The sequence below is a fragment of the Oryza brachyantha genome, chromosome 2 (assembly GCF_000231095.2).
Source record: "Oryza brachyantha chromosome 2, ObraRS2, whole genome shotgun sequence".
In the NCBI taxonomy this organism is placed as follows: Eukaryota; Viridiplantae; Streptophyta; class Magnoliopsida; order Poales; family Poaceae; genus Oryza; species Oryza brachyantha.
Genome location: NC_023164.2, coordinates 26,225,724 through 26,245,341, shown reverse-complemented (window position 1 = coordinate 26,245,341; position 19,618 = coordinate 26,225,724). Strand labels below are relative to the sequence as shown.

General features: G+C 43.7%; 2 protein-coding genes across 3 annotated transcripts; both read left to right on the top strand.

Moving 5' to 3' along the window:
• Positions 1-1,610: 1,610 nt before the first annotated feature.
• On the top strand, positions 1,611-6,418 carry LOC102708689 (E3 ubiquitin-protein ligase WAV3-like). 2 transcript variants are annotated; one of them, XM_006648016.3, is made up of 2 exons: positions 1,611-2,455; positions 4,057-6,418. In XM_006648016.3, the coding sequence occupies exons 1-2, from the start codon at positions 2,168-2,170 to the stop codon at positions 5,950-5,952; spliced, it is 2,184 nt and encodes a 727-aa protein (XP_006648079.2). In that variant the 5' UTR covers positions 1,611-2,167; the 3' UTR covers positions 5,953-6,418. The 2 variants fall into 2 exon arrangements, with proteins under 2 accessions (XP_006648079.2, XP_040377438.1); XM_040521504.1 differs by lacking the exon at positions 1,611-2,455 and adding an exon at positions 2,514-3,242.
• A 6,157-nt stretch (positions 6,419-12,575) lies between these two features.
• On the top strand, positions 12,576-18,147 carry LOC102708411 (clathrin interactor EPSIN 2). Its single transcript, XM_006648015.3, has 14 exons — positions 12,576-12,788; positions 13,188-13,283; positions 13,398-13,449; positions 13,608-13,687; positions 13,772-13,850; positions 13,973-14,056; positions 14,168-14,313; positions 14,429-14,758; positions 14,918-14,959; positions 15,048-15,146; positions 15,225-15,430; positions 15,638-15,837; positions 16,229-17,165; positions 17,247-18,147. Exons 2-14 carry the CDS (start codon positions 13,249-13,251, stop codon positions 17,792-17,794), a joined length of 2,838 nt encoding a protein of 945 aa, XP_006648078.1. The 5' UTR covers positions 12,576-12,788; positions 13,188-13,248; the 3' UTR covers positions 17,795-18,147.
• The last annotated feature ends 1,471 nt before the right edge of the window (positions 18,148-19,618 follow it).

Sequence of the window (19,618 nt, the reverse complement as noted above, 5' to 3'; positions counted from 1 at the left end):
ATTTGACACATTCTTTTTTTATCCTTTAATCATCGGGAGAATAAAAAGAAGGAAACAAAACGGAACACGTCCGAAAATAAGTTGAGGCAGAGGAGGCAGAAGGCAGCAGAGGGAGACAAAGCAAGCCAGAGATCCAGCTCCGCTTGTCGGAAAGAAGTTGCCTAGCTCTCCCACACACACAAAAACTCCAACAATCGAGTGAGAATAATAACAATAAAGAAACGCCGCTAGTTAATCTTTGAGTAAAATTCACGGATTGTTCTTAAACTTTAAACTTGTATATGAGTGTGTCATTTAGTTATCTAAACTTTTAAAATATATATGTCTAAATTATATAACTTGTCAAAATATATCGTTTTGGTTCTGATTTGCCGCTGTCCTCTAGGATCCTAGATACCAATGACCCGTGTTACGACACACGGATATTGACGTGATATCATCGCAATGTCACCCACTTAAAAATCACTTTCCATATAAGTGGTTCCATATTTGTTCTAATTAGCTAGTATTCCCTCCGTTTTTTATCTCAGTATGTTGACTTTTATATCTTCATTTGATCATTTGTTGCATTTAAAAATTTTGTGCAAATATACAAAATTATAAATTATGTTTAAAGCACCTTTGATAATATTGTCAAACAGATATCCGACTATAGTATTAAAGGATGTAGAGTCGTTCGATACCAAGTTATTCGCTGGACGATAGCAATGAGAAGAACATCGATGTTTATATGGGTTCAACCAACCCTAGGCTTATTCCTATTGACTAGAGCCAATTTTGGTATTATATCGATCTCATATCAATAAACATGTGAGGACAAAACCTTAGTTTAGTCTGTAAGTATATTGACATGGTTGTCGACGGTAGGCATTGTCGAGTCTTTCTAATAGCAACCGGACGAAATTGTCTTATATGACTTTTATCCACCCTAATGATCTATTCATCCCCCAATGCTTATTTTATGAGCAATTTTCTCATCGTTAAGTAGGTAACAAAGAGGTATCACTGTTTTCTATGTAAAATTTAGTACCTTTTGATATTTTATGTACTAGAATGTATTAAATTTTATATAGAAAATAGCGGTACCTCGTGATACTTACTCAAGATAGGAGAAATGCTTTTATTTTATACCCATGACTGCTTATTCGTCCAAATAAAACTAAGGGAGATAAGTATAAAATCTACTAAATACTTTTTTACCCCCGGTTACATGATCTTTCCTCAAACGTATCATTTTCTATTTGCTTCGGGATTACCGATTGTATGGAACTTCCTTCTGTAAAGAATTTGATATGTTGTAATCATACCAAAGTAAATATACAATTATAATATATCCGATATCCATAACACTATACATGAAAAATAAATCACGAAAATAAATAATAATTATGTAAGTTTTTAGTAATATGAATATCTGAACATGGTTTTAAAAGTTAATCATGCCAAATAAATATACCAAAGTAGTATATTTCAGAACGAAAAAATTAATACGAAAGGAGTACTATTCATATATTCTTAAAACGGAGGAAGTGTATTTTTTTCTCGCAAATACTACTGCTGCCAGTGGCCAGTATACAGCGCCACTAGACACACACAGCTCGGACTTTGAGCTGAGGTCTCCACTTCTTCTTCACTGCTCGCCATCATCTCCTTCTTTCCAAGCCTCCTCCTTTTTTTTTTCTCGCCATAGGTGCCCTGTGCTCCTGCTTGCTTTGCTCGCTGCTGCTTTTCTCTTTCTTAAAAGGCTGCTCCCTCACTCACAGCTCCCCCCCCCCCCCTCTCTCTCTCCTCCTCTTCTTCTTCTTCCTCTCTCCTCACAGTCACTCATCTCATCACTCTCTCTGCTGAGCTTGGTGCTCGAGCTGAGGTCAAATAGCCATCGATACACCTCTTTCTCCTCCTTTTCTTTACCCCATTTCTTTCTTGTTTTCCCAAGCTAAGCTCTAGCTGCCTGCTGCTCCCACCCATGGCTTCCACGCCGGCGGCTGCCAGCGACCCGTCGGAGCAAAAGCGCCACCAACTCCGCCTCCTCCGCCTCTGACCTCACCTTCCACCTACCTACAAGTAGCTTAGCTAAAAGCGAAGCTCCGCTCAGATCAGACAGTAGTAGTATATAGTAGAAGCAGTAGTTGAGTGTGGGGGAAGACGTAAGCTTGCTTTGCCGCGGATGGAGAGCAGATGGAGGAAGGCCAAGATGTCCCTGGGGCTCAACCTCTGCGTCTACGTCCCCAGGACGCTGGACGACGGCGACTCGCCGTCCACCGGGTCCTCCACGGCGGCGCTGGTGTCGCCGGTGGCCTCCTCGTCGTCGGCCGCAACCAGCGCGAACACCACCCCCACGGCGGAGCAGACCGGCGGCAAGGTGAAGGGTGGCTCCGGCGCGCTGATGCCGACCACCCCGACGCCGACCTCCGCCGGCCTTCGCCTCTCCAAATCCGGTAGCAAATCCTTCAAGGTACAGCCCTCCTCACATCCCTACCTACCATCTCTGCCTGCGTATCATCAAAAAAAGCTTGCAACTTTGCAAGCAAACAGCCAAGATCTATCACACTACCTTATTTTTTTCCTCTCTTGATTTATGCCTGCTGGGTTAATTTCAGTTCCAGTTATTGTAGCAAGTTCTGGTTCAGGTTGTACACCTGTGATGGATGTTCTTTTGCCCACACACGAATACATGATGCATGCAACTGTGCTAGTACTCCAGCCTTGCTTTCATGATTTCATCACACACACAGAAGAAAAAAAAGAAAGAGAGAAAGAAAGAAGAGCTCAAGAGGAAAAAGGAGATGCAGGAGAAGATGGGCAGAGAGGGCAATGGTGGAGGAGGAATATAATCATGAAGTGGGGGGGAGTTTGTCTTTCTTTAAGGATGGGGTCCTCCTCTACTCTCCTCTCTTGCAGCTCACTCTCACTGCTCCATAGTCCAGATAGCCCATAGTCCACACCTCTTTTCTTCATCACTCACTTTTTCCCCCCCTTTCCTCTAGCCTCCTCTCACTTCACTCCTTTTCGTGGAGGAGGCATAAAGAAGAGGACAGTGCCATTGCCATTGCCATAGCATCCTTTTCAGAACAGCTTGGGCACTGTTCTCAGATCCCTTCTGCGTTCTTGGTGTTCCAACTTACTTACAGCACAGGATGGGGGTACGGATTCCACAGAGCCCACCACCGTCTCTCTTTAGGGCCGCCCAGAGCCCAGAATTGCAAAAGGAAGCTATATTCAGAAGATGCCAGTTTGCAAATGTTGTTAGTAAATTGACGCATCCTAGCTAATCATATGCCAAAACCGGTGTACTGAAACTCAATAGAGACATGCCATTAGAATCGTGTTTTCAAATGTCTGTGGGTGATTGCTGGTCAACCGTTTAATCTTCTGTCATATAAGGGTGAGGTGTGTGTTTGTTAGTCAGCAATGACTAATCCGGATTAAACCACCTACCTCACTTGATAATGTTAAAGATTCCTTCTTCCATTTGTAAAATTAGCTTGACCATGGACTGCAACTTGCCACATGACTAATGAGCGATTGATGTTTTTTTTTCTCTATGAGACAAATTGCTATTGTAATTTTCTTAACAAGTTTGTTTCTGATAAAAGTCTGAAACTACGGCATTTGACCAAGGTTTTGGGAAGACTGAGGAATCATATTAATATCTCCTTGGGGATCAGACAACTCTGGACTTTTTCATCGTTGTGAAAAAATACTTATGAGCCAGCTGCATAATTTCTGCCTTTTTTAACTTTGTTTTGGACGTTCTTGATGTTGCTTTATAGTATTGTTAGTTATTCTTTGTATTTCTATTATATTGTACAAACACGTCTTCAACAAATGGAGATAAACCAAGTATATATATAGTACCTGATTAGAGATTATCACAACATCGTCTTCTTGAAATATGCCTTTAATCTTGCAGTCTCTAGGTGGTTGTCTCCTTTCTTTTCAGCTTCACCAATAAGTATGTCTTGTATACCATAGAAGCATGCATGCTAAACACTTCAAGTTTCATGTTTGACCATTGTTCATTGTCTAATCCCTTTGCAATTTTTTTCCTTCCAGAAAACATGCGCAATATGTTTGACCACAATGAAGCCTGGTCAGGGCCATGCTCTATTCACAGCAGAGTGCTCCCATACCTTCCACTTCCATTGTATAGCTGCAAATGTTAAGCACGGAAGCAACAACTGCCCAGTTTGCCGCACCAAATGGAAGGAACTTCCATTTCGAGGTCCCTTGCCTGCTGAATTTCCTCAAGGAAGTGCCAGGATTAATCCAGTTAATGGGCACCAAAATGGTGGGCAGATGACCATACTGCGACCACTCCCCCGTGCTCGTTCTTCTGGTCGGCTGCATCATATGACATCTTTGTTGCCTGACACTGACCGTAGTGTTTTTAATGACGATGAACCCTTGGACTCACTGTCTGAAGCAAATGAAGGATCAGAGCAGGGGTGTTTAAGAACAGTTGAAATAAAGACATATCCCGAGTTCACAGAAGTTCCAGAAAGTACTTCAGAAAGAAATTTCACCGTTCTAGTTCATCTAAAGGCACCCCTTGCTCAGACTTTGCAAACAGACAGCAAACTTGGAGATGGCAATAGCTTGAGCACAACGCGAGCCCCTGTTGATCTCATCACAGTGCTTGATGTCAGTGGAAGCATGGCTGGTACTAAACTTGCATTGCTGAAGAGGGCCATGGGATTTGTCATTCAGAACCTTGGCTCTTCAGATCGACTTTCTGTCATTGCCTTCTCATCATCTGCACGCAGGCTCTTCCCGCTCCGGCGGATGACTGAGTCTGGTCGTCTGCAAAGCTTGCAAGCGGTTAATTCGCTGACGTCAAACGGTGGGACCAATATTGCTGAGGGCCTGAGGAAAGGCTCCAAAGTGATTGAAGAGCGGCAGGCCAAGAATCCAGTGTGCAGCATCATCCTACTATCAGATGGGCAAGACACATATACAGTCTCACCAACTGCTGGCGTACACAAAGCAGCACCAGAGTACTGTGCACTACTGCCATATACTACTAGCGGTTGTCAGCAGGTACCAGTTCATGTCTTTGGATTTGGTGCTGACCATGATTCAGTATCACTGCATTCAATCTCACAAACCTCTGGTGGCACCTTCTCATTCATAGAGACAGAGGCTGCCATCCAAGATGCATTTGCCCAATGCATTGGTGGACTCTTGAGTGTTGTTGCACAGGATTTGCATGTAAAGGTGGAGAGCCTCCACCCCGATGTACACTTTGGCTCAATCAGATCAGGCAGCTATTCTAGCAGGCTTGCAGATGATAAGAGGAATGGCTCCATAGATGTTGGTGACATGTATGCTGAAGAGGAAAGGGATTTCCTTGTGTCAGTAAATGTTCCCCCAGGTTATGGTGAAACAGCACTTCTCAAAGTTGGCTGTGTCTACAAAGATCCACTGATGAAGGAGACCATCAATATGGCTGATGTGCAAGTCAAGATCTCCAGGCCAGCATTTGTCTCAGTGCAAAGTGTGTCAATCGAGGTGGACCGCCAAAAGAATCGTCTTCATGCAGCAGAGGTCATGGCTGAAGCAAGGTTGTCCGCAGAGCGTGGTGACCTTACACATGCCGTTTCTTTACTCGAAGACTGCCGGAAGATGATCATGGGGTCAACATCAGGACAATCTGGTGATCGGTTGTGCCAAGCATTGGATGCGGAGCTGAAGGAGATGCAAGAACGGATGGCCAATCGCCAAAGGTATGAGGCATCCGGTCGCGCCTATGTCCTCTCGGGCTTGAGCTCGCACTCATGGCAGAGGGCAACAGCACGAGGTGACTCCACAGACAGCGAGAGCCTAATTCAGGCCTATCAGACTTCATCCATGGTCGACATGCTGCTGCGTTCGCAGACAATGAGCCGCTCCTCGACCCCTCGACAGATGAGGCACGTGAAGTCCTTTCCAGCACGCCCGCAGCCTAGGTAAACTGCGATTCCAGTGTTTCGGCAACGCCAATAAGGGTTCGGCTAAAATCCTAATTGTGAATTTGGGTGAAGGTAGTAGTAGTAGTGTCAGTTCAATTCTTGGTTTTGTGGTGGGAGGATGGGATGGGGGTATAGTTTGTGTGGTATAAGGGGGATTTTAACGGTGTAAATTAATTCGGTGGCGGTGCGGATAAAAGGGGAAAAGAATCTGTATTTGGGAGAGGATGGTATAAGTGTTGGGGAAATGGGGTAAGCTAGGGTGGCTATCATTTTTTTTTCTTCCTTCCTTGTTGGTTACTTGGTATACTCCAGTATTGTACTAGCTTCTCCTTTGTGTGGTGATGTACATAAAGAGAAGGGTATACATTTGTGAACTGAAATGTGGCCGGGGATGGGGATGGATACCTGATCCTTGCAAGGCTTGCCTCTTCCTGGAAATTGGGAATTCTGATCCTGGCATTGTGTTCTGTTTTCTTTCTGTTTGCATCTGCTGTGAGTCTGTGATGCTGCTTCTGCCGCTGCATGGTGTCATCTTTGGAAATTTTTTTATTTTTTAAACATTTTTAAGAAATAATTTTATTACTGAACCTTCGGATAAAATATTTTCACCGCAGGAACCTTTTGGCCACGCCATCAACATTAGCGTGGTCAAACGGCTTGCCACGCCATTGTTAGTGGCGTGGTAGCATTGTCTTGCCACACCACTGACAGAGACTGCCACACGACGTCGAAAAGGCTGCGTGGCAGCGTTATCTTGCAACGTTAATGTGGTGGCGTGACCAAAAAGTTTAGATTTGGAAATATTTTCTCCGGAGGTTTAGTAATAAAATTATTTCTTAAAATGGTTTAAAAAAATAAAAAAATTCTCATCTTTGTGTGACGCAATATTGATTTGCTGTTAGCTTGGTAGACTAGTAGAGTGTGATGCCACCTGGGATCTTCAGCATGAGGAGGCTCAGCTGGGGATTCGGTTGGCAGATGAATCTGATGAGGAAAAATCTGCAATTCAGGGAGATGAAACGATACAAACGGGAACATATTATCATCTTAGCATGTACTCGATCTGGCGAGACGGAATAAAGGAACAGGAGGAGATCTGCGGAGATGAGTTGACACCTCCACCGCCGGCCATGCGGCGGCGTTTCTCCTGCACGATTTGCCGCACCGAAACCGCGCGGCGGCGAGGAGAAAAAGCAAAACGACAGGAGCGGCGGCGCCAGGAAACGCAATTTGACCTGTGGCCCATATCACCAGAAACCCGAGACAGAATTTCGATTCGATACGGGAATAACGGGGGCCTACCTGCGGCCCATACGACGTCCGGCCCGTTTGTTTTGGGCTGGGGAGAGTTTTTTGGGTCTACGAGTGGGCCGAGGTATGTTTGGGCCATGAAGAATATAAAAGAAAAAAGTCAGAAAAGGTCCCTGAACTTTAAGCCCTGAACTTTAAGCCGAGTTTGTTTTTCGTCCATTAATCGGAATACCAGAAATGTATACCTTAAACTTGCATAACCTGTTAAAAAAGGCCCCTCTGTTAAAAAAGGTCACTCGGCAGTATTGACTTATTTCTTGACTGGTTTTGCTGAGGTGGCGTCTAGTAGGTCCCACATGTCAGTTTTTTTATTTTTTTCTCACCCCTTTTTTTTTTTCTCACCCGTTCTCTTCCTTCGTCTCCTCTCTATTCTTCCTCCCTTCTCTGTTGCTTGATTGGTGGCAGCGCGCAGCTCTGTTGCCGGTAGCAGCGTGCAGCTCGGTTGCTTGATTGGTGGTGGTAGCCGATGGAGGTCGGGACGTGGACGGTGGTCGTGGCAGCCACGGCCACGTCCTCAAGGGCCCCTTCTAGCACGGCGTGTTCGGAGACCTGCACCTGCTCGGCGACAGCATCTTCAACTCCGACGGGGAGACGTGGGTGGCGAAGCAGAAGACGGCGGCGCTCGAGTTCACCGCTCGCACGTTGCGCGCTGCCATGTCGCGGTGGGTGTTGAGGTCCATCCACAACCGCCTGCTGCCCATCCAGTCTGACGCCGCCGAGGCCGGCGCAAGCGTCGACCTCCAGGACCTCCTCCTCCGCCTCACCTTCAACAACATCTGCGGCCTCGCGTTCGGCAAGGAACCCAAGACGCTCGCCCGTGGCTTGCCGGAGAATGACTTCGCCTCGGCGTTCGACCGGGCCACTGAGGCCACGCTCAACCGCTTCATCTTCTCGGAGTGCGTGTGGCTGTTCAAGAAGTGGCTGGGGCTCGGCATGGAGACTACGCTGGCGTAGAAAGCCGGGGTCAAGTGCGAGGGCGCGGTTGCAGTCGGCAATGGCGTCGGCTGGTCGCCCCGACGAGCGAAATGCCTCAGTGCGTTTGACGAGGCAAGCGGTGGCGAAATGGCGCACGGCCTCAGCAGGGAGGCCAGCGTCCAGCGCCACCACCGCGACGGCACACCGACGGAGCAGGAGCTTCACGTGCGCGAGGAGCTGCGGCACCGACTCCCCGTCGCTTGCCACTGTTCCTGACGCCGCACCGGACTTGGAGGCCCTTCGGCTGGCCAGCACGGACATAGCGTTGCTCAGTCTGGAGCAGCGCGGCGACGTCCTCCATTAATCCGAGGTGGAAGCAAGCTTGGCCCAAGATCAAGTATCTCCATTGGGTCTCGGCGGTGGTGTTCTTGGAGAAGCCGGCGACGACACGGTGCTTCAGCTCGGAAATGTCGAAGCAGCAGAGGAAGCGGGTCGCCCCGGAGCTAGCGTCGGAGCGGGTCGCCTCGGTGGTGTTCTTGCTTAAGAAGAGCGCCGCGGCCCGCCTACCCCCGCCGCCGCTCGTCCACCGCCGTCCGCCCTAGCTCGCCTGCCACCGGTAGCCCACCGCCCAAGACGGGAGAGAAACGGAGAAGAGAGGAAGAAGAGAGAGAGGAGACGAAGGAAGAGAAGAGAAAAAAGGGCTGAGAAAAAAATAAAATAATCTGACATATAGCACCTACTAAACGCTACTTTGGTAAAATCAGTTAAAAATAAATCAATATTGCCGAGAAACTTTTTTTTAAGACAGACTGTATAAGTTTAAAGATATATATTTCTAGCATTTCGGTTAAAGAAAAAAAAAACAAACTCAACTTAAAGTTAGGGATCGGACTTAATCTAATATAAAATAGTTGCAGGCCCGCGTGGCGGAAAGGAAAGGGACGTACGGGCGGTTGGTGGTGGGCTGACGTCAATGCCTCAGCGACGACCTGCGCTGCTTCTGCTGCGGTCGGTCAGGTAGCTACGCTTCGCCAATCTCCGATAGCGATCGACGCAATCACGGAAACGCAAACGCAAGCGCAAGCGCAAGCGCTGATCGATACCATACGCACCGCCCGGACCCGTCGGCGACGTATTCGTACCTCAGGGGTGTAAACTGTATAAACAAGATGTTTATATTATCTTTTTTCGACCATTTTCCTTTCTAATATTTATTTTTTTAATCAACAAAGTTGTCATGAAAATAGTTAAATTCATAAATATAGAAAAATACTAATTGTTTACATAAAAACTGTTCTATATTGCAAGTGTTTTGGCCCATCTAAATTGATTAAAAAAAATAAAAATATATACACACTATCATCCATATTAATGTAGGAAAAAGAGAATATCTTATGACATGAAACACCATTTTCTTCCGTACAGTTCCTCCTTAGTACTGCATCTTTTTTTTTCTTTTGTTATTATTTGTGCACTACTGTTAGCTGATAGGAGTACTTTTAATTTTTTTTTCTCTAGTTTCATCTGAATCCGGGGTCGCCGGTCTTGCTCGGTCGGCTGCCAGCGTTCAAAGCGAAAACGACCCCAAATCATCGTGTTACGGCGCAAGGCGTCGCCGCCACCACTCGCCCGCCCGTCGTCACCTTTCGTGCTGCATTACCATTAAAAAAAAGACATTCGTAAATTTGCCACTGATTTTTTCTAAATTACAAAAATACCACTCGAACGACAGTTCTAATGGTATTTTTATAATTTTTTTAGTAGCAGTTTTATAATAATATTTCAAATTTGTAATTGTAAAAAAAACGAGAGAGTAAAAAAAAGAGCGAGAAGAACCACCCGCCCACACGTAATCACGACACGGCCATATGGGTAACGCATAGCATCGAGTGCTTCCTGCTGCTTGCTTATCGTTAGATCTGGCCACCAACAAAATGCGAGTAGGATTCTTTCTAATCTCCTTTTTTTTAATCATGGCGTCTGCGTGACTGCGTCGGTGCAAATGCTGCTGGGTTGTTGGTGAGATTAATACGACTGTATCACAGCTTGTTTGGCAACATTTGTGAAGACGGCTGGAGGTTTAAAGGAGGGACCTGATAATTAAAATGTGAGTTTTATTTATTTTTTTACTTCCATTCGCTTATTTGAAAGTATATACAAGAATAAAAAAGTTTCTGTGATGGGAATTATTAACTCTATTTTATGTTATAAGATATTTTGTTACTCTATAATTAACGTGCTAATTAATCTTAACACGTATAAAAACATATTCATCATTAACTATATATATATATCCGAAACATATTATAATATATTAGAGAGGGAGTAGATTTTAAGTGATGATCCACTGTTCCTCAAATCTATTCTCTCTTTTTTATTTTTAGAGAAGAATATTTTTACCTAATCGATACTTTTTTATTTTTTTGAGAAGGGACTTAGCCCCTTAAATAACCAATATGAAATTCCTCTCATGAGGATTTGAACCCAGGACCTTTCGTGCTATTCAGATTATTCAGGTCACTGTAACCACTAGAATACATTCCCTCCTAATTTTCAGTTTGCGCATACACTGTCCCATCAGTCCCTCCCAGAACTTCCATACTCATCCATGGTACTTCGCACGTTTCATATTTTAAGACGTTATAATTATATTAATGTACATTGTTTATATATATATTTATTTATTTATATCAATTAGAATATGACATCGCTATAAAATCTTATACCGTAAAATAGTAATAATTTCCCACACCAAATTTGCCCTTAGGAAAAAAATAAAACGAGTAAGCAAGGACAGTAGACAGATCCCGTTCGAAGCCAACCGAACGTTGTTTGGTGTTTATATGGGAGGGGGTTCACATAATCACATGAGGAGGAGGAGGAGGGAAGGGGCAGGCAGATCTGTGTGGTTCACAGCAAGATGGCCAGCTAAGATCCACGAGGAGGAGAGATGGTCGCCTGTCGGTTACTATATCGGTTGACGCCTCAATTTCTTGCAAGTTTTTTTTTCTCCATTTTTTTGAGTAGAAAAAGAACAACCCACATAAAAAGTTATTCCATCCATGGAATCTCATAACAAAATAAGTCAAGGAGCATAAAAAAAGGGTTTTCACGCACTCATTTGCAACTTTTCTGGAAGTCTAGAGGAATTGTTCGATCTGCCTGCAACTTTATTTATTTAGTTGGAATATCTTTTTTCGACATACTCCCCCGTTATATTTTTTAGCTATGTTTAGATTTATAAATGCGAATTACTCTAGACATATATATAAATTATATATATTCATCGATGAATTTAGACATGACTAAAAGTCTTAGGATCTAAAACAAAGGTAGCAGTGATTTTAAGTTTTTCATATAACAAATTCCCTTGGTGTTCTAAACTTTTCACAATAGCTACCCCCTTCTTGCATTTTCCATGACTCTCCTGGTCACTGTGATTCTGTTTGTATTTTTTCACAGATACAAAATGTTTTTGACATAGCAACAATAACAAACAGTAGAAGAGAAAAACAGAGTAGCTGTAGAAACAAGTAAACAACATAATTAAGGTCTTTTTTGGGTGGCAGAAAAACGGTTTGAATACAACAGCTGGAAGTTTTAAAAAAAAACCCTTCAAATCGTGGAATGCGAAAGGCACGAGTTTTCTCTAGAAGGAAGGAGCGTTCAACGTGTTAGTCAGTTGACACCGTCGCAATACGCGGGCTTTATTCACAGTGGGCCCAGCTGTCAGCCAACAAGAAATAACTATGTACGACGTACTTGCCATCCAAAATCTATTAAAAACAGAGTACAGACGAAAATTATAATACAGAGTCATAAGTACACACAGTTAAAAAAAAAAAAGGAAAAGAGACCTCTCATGTCATGTGCTTTCCCTTTCCACGAAGCCAGAAAAATATATTCAAAAAATATAGATACCGCATACGTAGTTAGATACTACTTCCTCTCTGTTTCGCTATATAAGATATACTAATTAATAAATAAAGACACATATAAAAATTATACGCATGACTGGGTTAAAAGTCTTACGTTATGAAACGGAGTATCAATGGGTGATAGTTTGATTTTAAGTATTTATAAATAAAATTTTATATGTACGTTTTGCTGGTTAAGAGATCATGCTAAGAAATAAATTAATATTAAAAATTTAATAAATTTAAATTTAAATATAAAAAATTAAATTTCGGCTAAGCAGAGCTGCAAGAGGGGCGGTGGATCTCGGCTAGTGCCGCATCGTTAACACGCTAATCAGTCACCAATTAATCAATTAACTAATCAGGAGACACCAAACCACCGCGAGAAGAGAGAGAAAAAACAGATTAATAGTAATAATAAATAAATAAAATTCGCGCACCTTCTCTTTCCTCTCGACCCCGTCGCGTCCAACTCGTCCTCAATCGCGGGCACCGGCCGACCGAGCCAGCGCCAAGGGAGGAGGAGGAGGAGGAGGAGAGCGAGAGCGAGAGGAAAGCGGAGGAGAAGCCCGCGACCGCGGCCCTCCATTTCTCGGTTTCCCTCGCGTGGAATCCCCCTGGACTCCCGCCGCTGCGTGCTCGTCGGCCCCGGCGAGCGGCGCCGCCCGATCTGCTTTGCCCTCTCTCTCCTCAGGTTCGTTCGTCTTGCTGGATTTGGTTTCGTCCCCCACCTTCCCCGGTCAGATTCGCGCCGTGTTGCTACGCGCTTTCGCTCTGGGGTTTGGTGAGCTACGCGCGAGGGGAATGATGGGGGGCTGCCCAGATCTCTCCGGGGATCCGAGGCTGTGGGTGATTGCTTGCTAGATCTGGCGCGTGCTGTGCGATCGCCGCCGCGAATTTGACACCGCGTAGATCTATCTGCTCCAGTTTTGGTTCTCTGTTGCTCGGGTTGTTCGCGCTGGGTTCCGCTGCTCTGCTGTTCAAATTGCTGGGTTCGAGCTAGGCTATTGGGTTGGATGCTCTGTAATGCTTCAAACCTGGGCGAAAATGTTAGTGGTGATTTTTTTTTTGATCTTATGGATGGATTGTACAGGGCTTGCACCGAGGAGAGGAGGAGAGAGCTGGGCAGAAGAAGCTAGATTCTGAACGGCGCCATGAAGAAAGCATTCGATCAAACTGTTCGGGACCTGTACGTGATTTCTCTGCAATCTTATCATATATCATCTGCAGTTCGAGCTCTGTTCGTTTGCTAATATAATAGATATCTCCCGTAATTTAACTTGTTATGTTCTTGTTATTGCAGGAAAAGAGAGGTGAACAAGAAGGTCCTCAAGGTGCCTGGTATAGAACAAAAGGTAACAGATATCTCTGCTGCTCTCTCACGCAAAAGCACGCATGTGTTGAGCATGATAATGACGGAATTGAACGGATTGCTCGGTTTTCAATTCTCACGATGAGGCGTAGTTAGTGAGATGAGACGTCTTATTTCATTTTGCTCAATCTCCCCATACAGATTCTTGATGCCACAAGTAACGAGCCATGGGGCCCACATGGATCACTCTTGGCAGAAATTGCCCAAGCAACAAATAACTAGTATGTTTTCCAGGCTTTTGTTATTCATCACCTTTGCAACAAACAGAACATAATTTTCCTACTGCTAATGTGCTGTGCTTACAGCCATGAGTATCAGATGGTCATGAATGTTGTGTGGAAGAGGATCAATGACACTGGTAAAAATTGGCGGCATGTTTATAAGGTGTGTTTCTTATTTGCGTTTCCCCTCAACCCTAAGTTCTCTCCATCTATGGATGTAAGTGGAAATATCCACAACAATATGTAGGACCATTTGTTCTGATGCTATACTATGCTGCCATGCAGGGATTGATTGTCCTGGATTACTTGGTTGCTCATGGTACAGAGCGGGTTATTGATGACATAAGGGAGCATTCTTATCAGATATCGGTATTGCTGGAAATCTTTTTTCTGTTTTATATACTTAGTGTAGTTTCTACCTCAATTTTTCTCAGTATCTGAGTTGTTTGATACTCATTAACTTTATTATTATAATTGCAGGCGCTAGCTGATTTCCAGTATATCGATTCGAGTGGGAGAGATCAAGGTAGCAATGTAAGGCGGAAATCACAAAGCCTTGTTAGTTTAGTTAACGACAAAGAGAGAATACAGGAAGTTAGGCAGAAAGCACTTGCTACCAGAGACAAGTGAGTACACCAACTTTTCGTAATATCTTGTCTGGATACCTGGTTAGTACATTGTGTTTTGTGGACATATATGTTTCTTCTATTTTATTGACTACTTCCCTATGTTCATCTGAAGGTACCGGACCAGTGGAACACACAGGAGCCCAGGTGGCTATGACAATGATCGCTACGAAGGAAGCTATGGCAGTAGGTACGATAACAGAAATGGCTATGGGGGAGAAAGAGAGTATGGATATAGAGAAGATGACAGATATGGCGGTGCTGGAAATACACCCAATCGGGAAGGAGATCGTTATTCTAGGGATTCTAATGAGCGTTATGGCAGAGATAGAGAAGATGAGTACAAAGGGAGTCATAGCAACCATGAATATGCAGAAGGATCGGGTCGCAGGAGCTATGGACGAGATAGGGATTCATATGGGGATGATGAAGCTTATTCATCCCGGTCTGTTTCATTGTTTTTCCTGAATTTAATTTCTTAGACATTGTTCATATGACAGCCAGTAAACAGCCTATAAGATTGTTATTTCTTTAGTGGCTAATATACTCAGTTATTTATGTTTCTTTATGGACTCTAGCTAACATACATTTGTTTCCATTACAGTGGCCGACAAAGCAATGGTGATGGGGCTACTCAGGATGAGAGGTAAATGATGGAGAAATGCTAAGCTCATAAAATAATAACTTGTCTTATTTGAGCAAGTTATCTTATGTTCTGTTGCCTGCTTTGATAGGCCCATAGAGCGGAAACCTTCTAACCAGCAGATTGCTTCACCGCCACCAAACTATGAAGATGTCACAAGAGATGCCCAGGACAATATTCACAATGAACGGTATGTATTTTACGTTATAATGTTTGGTATGTAGACAGCAGAACGATCTTTGATTTCTGAACCACAATTCAATATCAGAAATGGAGGGACTGTGCCTGTGCCAGTTGCTGCACAAAAGGTTGGTGCACAAAAGGTTTCTTCACCTCCTGTTTCTACAATAAGCGTACCCCCAGGTCAGGTGAATGGTGTCCATGATAGTACAGTAGAAGATGTACCTGCACCACCACCTGCTCATGCTGAAGCTAATGGGTTTGATGAGTTTGATCCTCGTGGATCAGTACAAGGTATAAATGTTCCCCCTTTTGGCACATTGCATTGCATATGAACCAAAATCCCAGATTAATGGAAAGCATCACATGATACTGTTTCCTGATATGTTTATGAAGAGAACAAGGAATGAAGCCTATTCAGGCATTATACTATTATCAATATCTTTTGGTAGTAATTAAGCACTGATTTTTTTTCTTTTCAATATTTGCATTGCTTGTCAGATACTTCGGCTCCAGTTAACCCCTCTCCAGCAGTGAATAGCTTGGAAATGGATTTATTCGGATCAGATCCTATTAGTTCATTGGCTTTGGTATCTGTGCCTCAGCCAACCACCAGCCCAATTGTTGAGCCATCAGCAAATTCGGGATTTGAGACTAATGGTTTTATGGGCATGCCACCGGCTTCTACTGGATTTGATGAGGTATGCATCTACAGAACTTACGGCCATTCATAATACTAGTGACATGTTCTAAATGTGGTTATGGACTTATAGTGCTGTTGTTGACTGGGTGACTCCTTTGATAAGTATGAATGTGTCATACTGAATTACAGTTCTATGATTTTCTGGGCTTTAATAATTGGACAAGGCAAACACTATGAATGGCAAAACCTTATTGAAATAGTGCTATTTCTTTAATGTATTTATACATCAGTAGTAGTGGTGACAGAATTGTGGTCAGTACAAATGTTTTGAATTTATCATCAAGAGACTTGTTTTGGTGATGTAATGGTTGTGTTTGATTGGGGTTCACCATATCTGAGTTAAATCCAACTATCTGTTCATCTTATTCATTTGGCTTTTGACCCGGCAGTCCTTTGATGCAACAAATCCTTTTGGGGATCCAACACCTTTCAAGGTTGTTCATGAAGAAACCCCTGCAGTTTCTCAGACAAATGCTGCACCTGCTGGTTCTTTCCATGCTACTGGACCTGCTGCAGATGCAAATCCTTTCGAGCCTGCTTCAGCAGCAAGCTTTGGTTTTGGAGACACTCTTGGCGACCTTTCTTTTGGATCAAATGCTGCATCTGGGCAGCAGGATATTTTTGCACCCACCTCCTTGCCTTCAGATGTATCACCTGCAAACCCATCTATGCTCCCCCAACAGGCACCTCAGCCTGCAGCTGCTGGTCCACCACCTGCTACTCATGTTGCTGCCACTTCATTTGCTCCTCAAGCGCATCAAGCAGGGCCATCCTATCCTCATACAGTTACTCATGCTTCCTCCACATTTCCTCATTCACAACCACCTCATCCTGCAGCCACTAATCAATCTCCAATCCCTCAGACAGTTGCCGCAGCATTTGCTCCTTCACAAATGCTTCAACCTGCACTGAACTTACCATCAGGCCAATTGAACTTTTATGCGCAACCAGTCCCAGGGACTGGCATTGATGGCATGTCTGGGGCTCCACAGAATGGAGCACCATCCTACACTCCTTCACAGCCCTCTCAATTTGCAGCTCCAACAAATCTACAGCCATCTCAGCCAGCCTTCCCCCCACAAACTGCCACTACAGCTCCACAGGCAACATCAATTTCTCAAGGGGCATCTCAGCCTCTTGCACCGCCGAATTCAATGCCTTCTGGTGCGAACTTCCAATTACAATCAAGTTCATCAGCTCCCCCAGAAACAATCATTTCAGCCTTGCAATTTAGTCAATCTGAGCCAGTGAAGAAATTCGAGCCCAAATCTACAGTTTGGGCAGATACATTGAGCCGAGGTCTAGTCAATCTGAACATCTCTGGACGTAAGTGGCTTCTCTCTGGCTGTCTTCTACACTAAAATAAGTTGTACTTTTGTGAGCTGATATAATCATGTCTGTTTACAGCGAAGGCTAATCCACACGCCGATATTGGAGTTGACTTTGATTCAATCAATCGCAAGGAGAAAAGGCAAGAGAAGAAAGTCTCTCAAGCTCCTGTGGTGTCTACGATCAATATGGGCAAAGCCATGGGAGCTGGTTCTGGCATTGGTCGGGCAGGTGCCAGTGCCATGGCACCTCCAGCCAACCCAATGGGCGCAGGCAGGGGCGTTGGCATGGGAATCGGTCCTGGTTCAGGTTACGGTGGTGGAATGGGAATGAACCGGCCGACGGGCATGGGAATGGGAATGAACCAACAACAGATGGGGATGGGGATGGGAATGGGAATGAACCAACAACAGATGGGCATGGGCATGGGCATGAACCAACAGCCCATGGGAATGGGAATGGGGATGAACCAACAACCCATGGGAATGAACATGGGCATGGGGATGAACCAGGGGATGGCGATGCGGCCTCCTATGGGAATGGGTCCAGGTGGAATTCCCGGTGCTGGCTACAATCCAATGGGTACTGGATACGGTGGTCAGCAGCCATACGGCGGGTACAGGTGAGATTATACTGTACAATGGGATACTCAGCAAGGGGTTGAGAAACAGCTTAGGAGGCGTTTGGATTTTGGTCGGCTGGATTTTCTTTCTGTATGATTCCTTTTGTTTGGGGGCTGGGGGTATAATGTTTCATCACTATTCTTTTTCTATCCATGTTGGATATTGTATCTACTAAATATATGTGACGTGAACGAGGGCGATGCTACAACTGCTGTGCTGTGTTGGATGCAAAGCCTTGATACTATAATCATCAATGTAGCTGTATAATTCTCTATAGGATGCTTTTTCAGTAAACATTGTGATTGTTTCAGCGTTCTTGCTGGATTGACAATAAAGAGGCTGTACCATTTTGTATATCCTCTTTTCATTGGCATCGCAGTTAGGTACAGTTGCTGTTGGATGTCGTCAGTCTGCAAATATCTGAGTCCTTTATCCCTGTAGTCCATCTCCTGTTTGCACTGTGTTAAAACACTCGGATCATGGTGGACGCAGCACCAGATTAGAACACAGGATGCAACCTACATCAAACAGAGCATTCGCTACGTTTTTTCAATCCTGTTCATTTTGAGTCAGCCAGTTGGATGCAATGTTTCAGAAAATGGAATCAAACCAGTTGGGAATTGATGATCTTTGGTGTGATATCTTTGGGGTCATCTTTCCAATTTCCGAACTGAGAAGCTAAACGACGTATTTATAAATAAAAAAATTATAAATAAAATTTTTATATATGTATTTCTTATTTATCTAAGCAAAAACTGACAAATAAATTATGATTAAAACCCCAAAATCAACTTTAAATTTGAGATAAAAAATTTCAATTTGGCTTATAAGTTTAAACATAAGGTAAAAAATGGTGGTGTTTGTGTTCTGAATCGAATTTTGAGGTTTGAACGCTTCGTAGGATCAGCAACTGAGGCTTTTGTAATCAGCAGGTTGGACCCTGGGAAATTGTAAGGTTCAGGTGGCACCAAAACGTGTATGGATCGGCGTATGCACGGATTCAAAATTTCAAAGCCATTTTGACTTTGCTCATGCTACGCTACTAAAAAATCTCGTGGCCACGGTTTCCATTTCCCCTTTTGAGAATCCCACGGTCACCAAAGGGGACGCCTCTTTCTAAAGTCAACACTGGTTAAAGTTGAGCTTGTACACCAATGCATTGCACTCTAGTAACCTGTGTAACAAATCGATAATATCATTTTTTTAGAGAAGGGTATTTTTACCCGAGACTTTAGATGTTAGTCAGGTCGCTGCAACAACTAGGTTACATGTCCTTTCACAATCGATAATATCATGAGCTAGGCTTACGCTTGTACACAAATGTTTCATGAGATCACTCATTTTCTGGTTAAAAGAACACAGGTTAGTTGATCTACACTTGTCAAAAACTCAAAATCATGGGGGGTTATTTTTAGTCGTTTTAAGGGAAAAAGCTAAACAACATACGAAAAATAACTTAAGAATAAAACTGTATATAACTGTTCTTAGCGATTTAAAAGCAAATGCGGAAAAATAAACTACGCTAAAAAACCCCTTTAAAATCAACTCTAAATTTAAGATTAAAAACTTAAATTTTAACTTATAAATATAAGTGGAATCGAAAAGATGATTTTGTTCCTTGCATCATGGAGGCTCAAACTTTAACTAAATGGCTATGGATGGTATCATTCTTTCAGGCACAAAAGACTCCGGTTGAGCTGTGTCGCCAGTACCATATTTGTGATGCAACTTTGACCTAAGATGCAGTATCCCTTAGCTTGCTTGCTCCGGAAAAAGAATTATAAGATGGTTGCAAACGGTGTTTGAACTCAAATAATCAAAATGATT

What these genes read in the sequence shown, in the direction of transcription:
- LOC102708689 (XM_006648016.3), top strand. Translation starts at nt 2,168, where the DNA reads ATGGAGAGCAGATGGAGGAAGGCCAAGATGTCCCTGGGGCTCAACCTC. An exon ending in CCGGTAGCAAATCCTTCAAG is followed by an intron (nt 2,456 to 4,056) that starts GTACAGCCCTCC and finishes TTTTCCTTCCAG; the next exon opens with AAAACATGCGCAATATGTTT.
- LOC102708411 (XM_006648015.3), top strand. Translation starts at nt 13,249, where the DNA reads ATGAAGAAAGCATTCGATCAAACTGTTCGGGACCT. An exon ending in GCCCAAGCAACAAATAACTA is followed by an intron (nt 13,688 to 13,771) that starts GTATGTTTTCCA and finishes CTGTGCTTACAG; the next exon opens with CCATGAGTATCAGATGGTCA. An exon ending in GGGGCTACTCAGGATGAGAG is followed by an intron (nt 14,960 to 15,047) that starts GTAAATGATGGA and finishes CTGCTTTGATAG; the next exon opens with GCCCATAGAGCGGAAACCTT.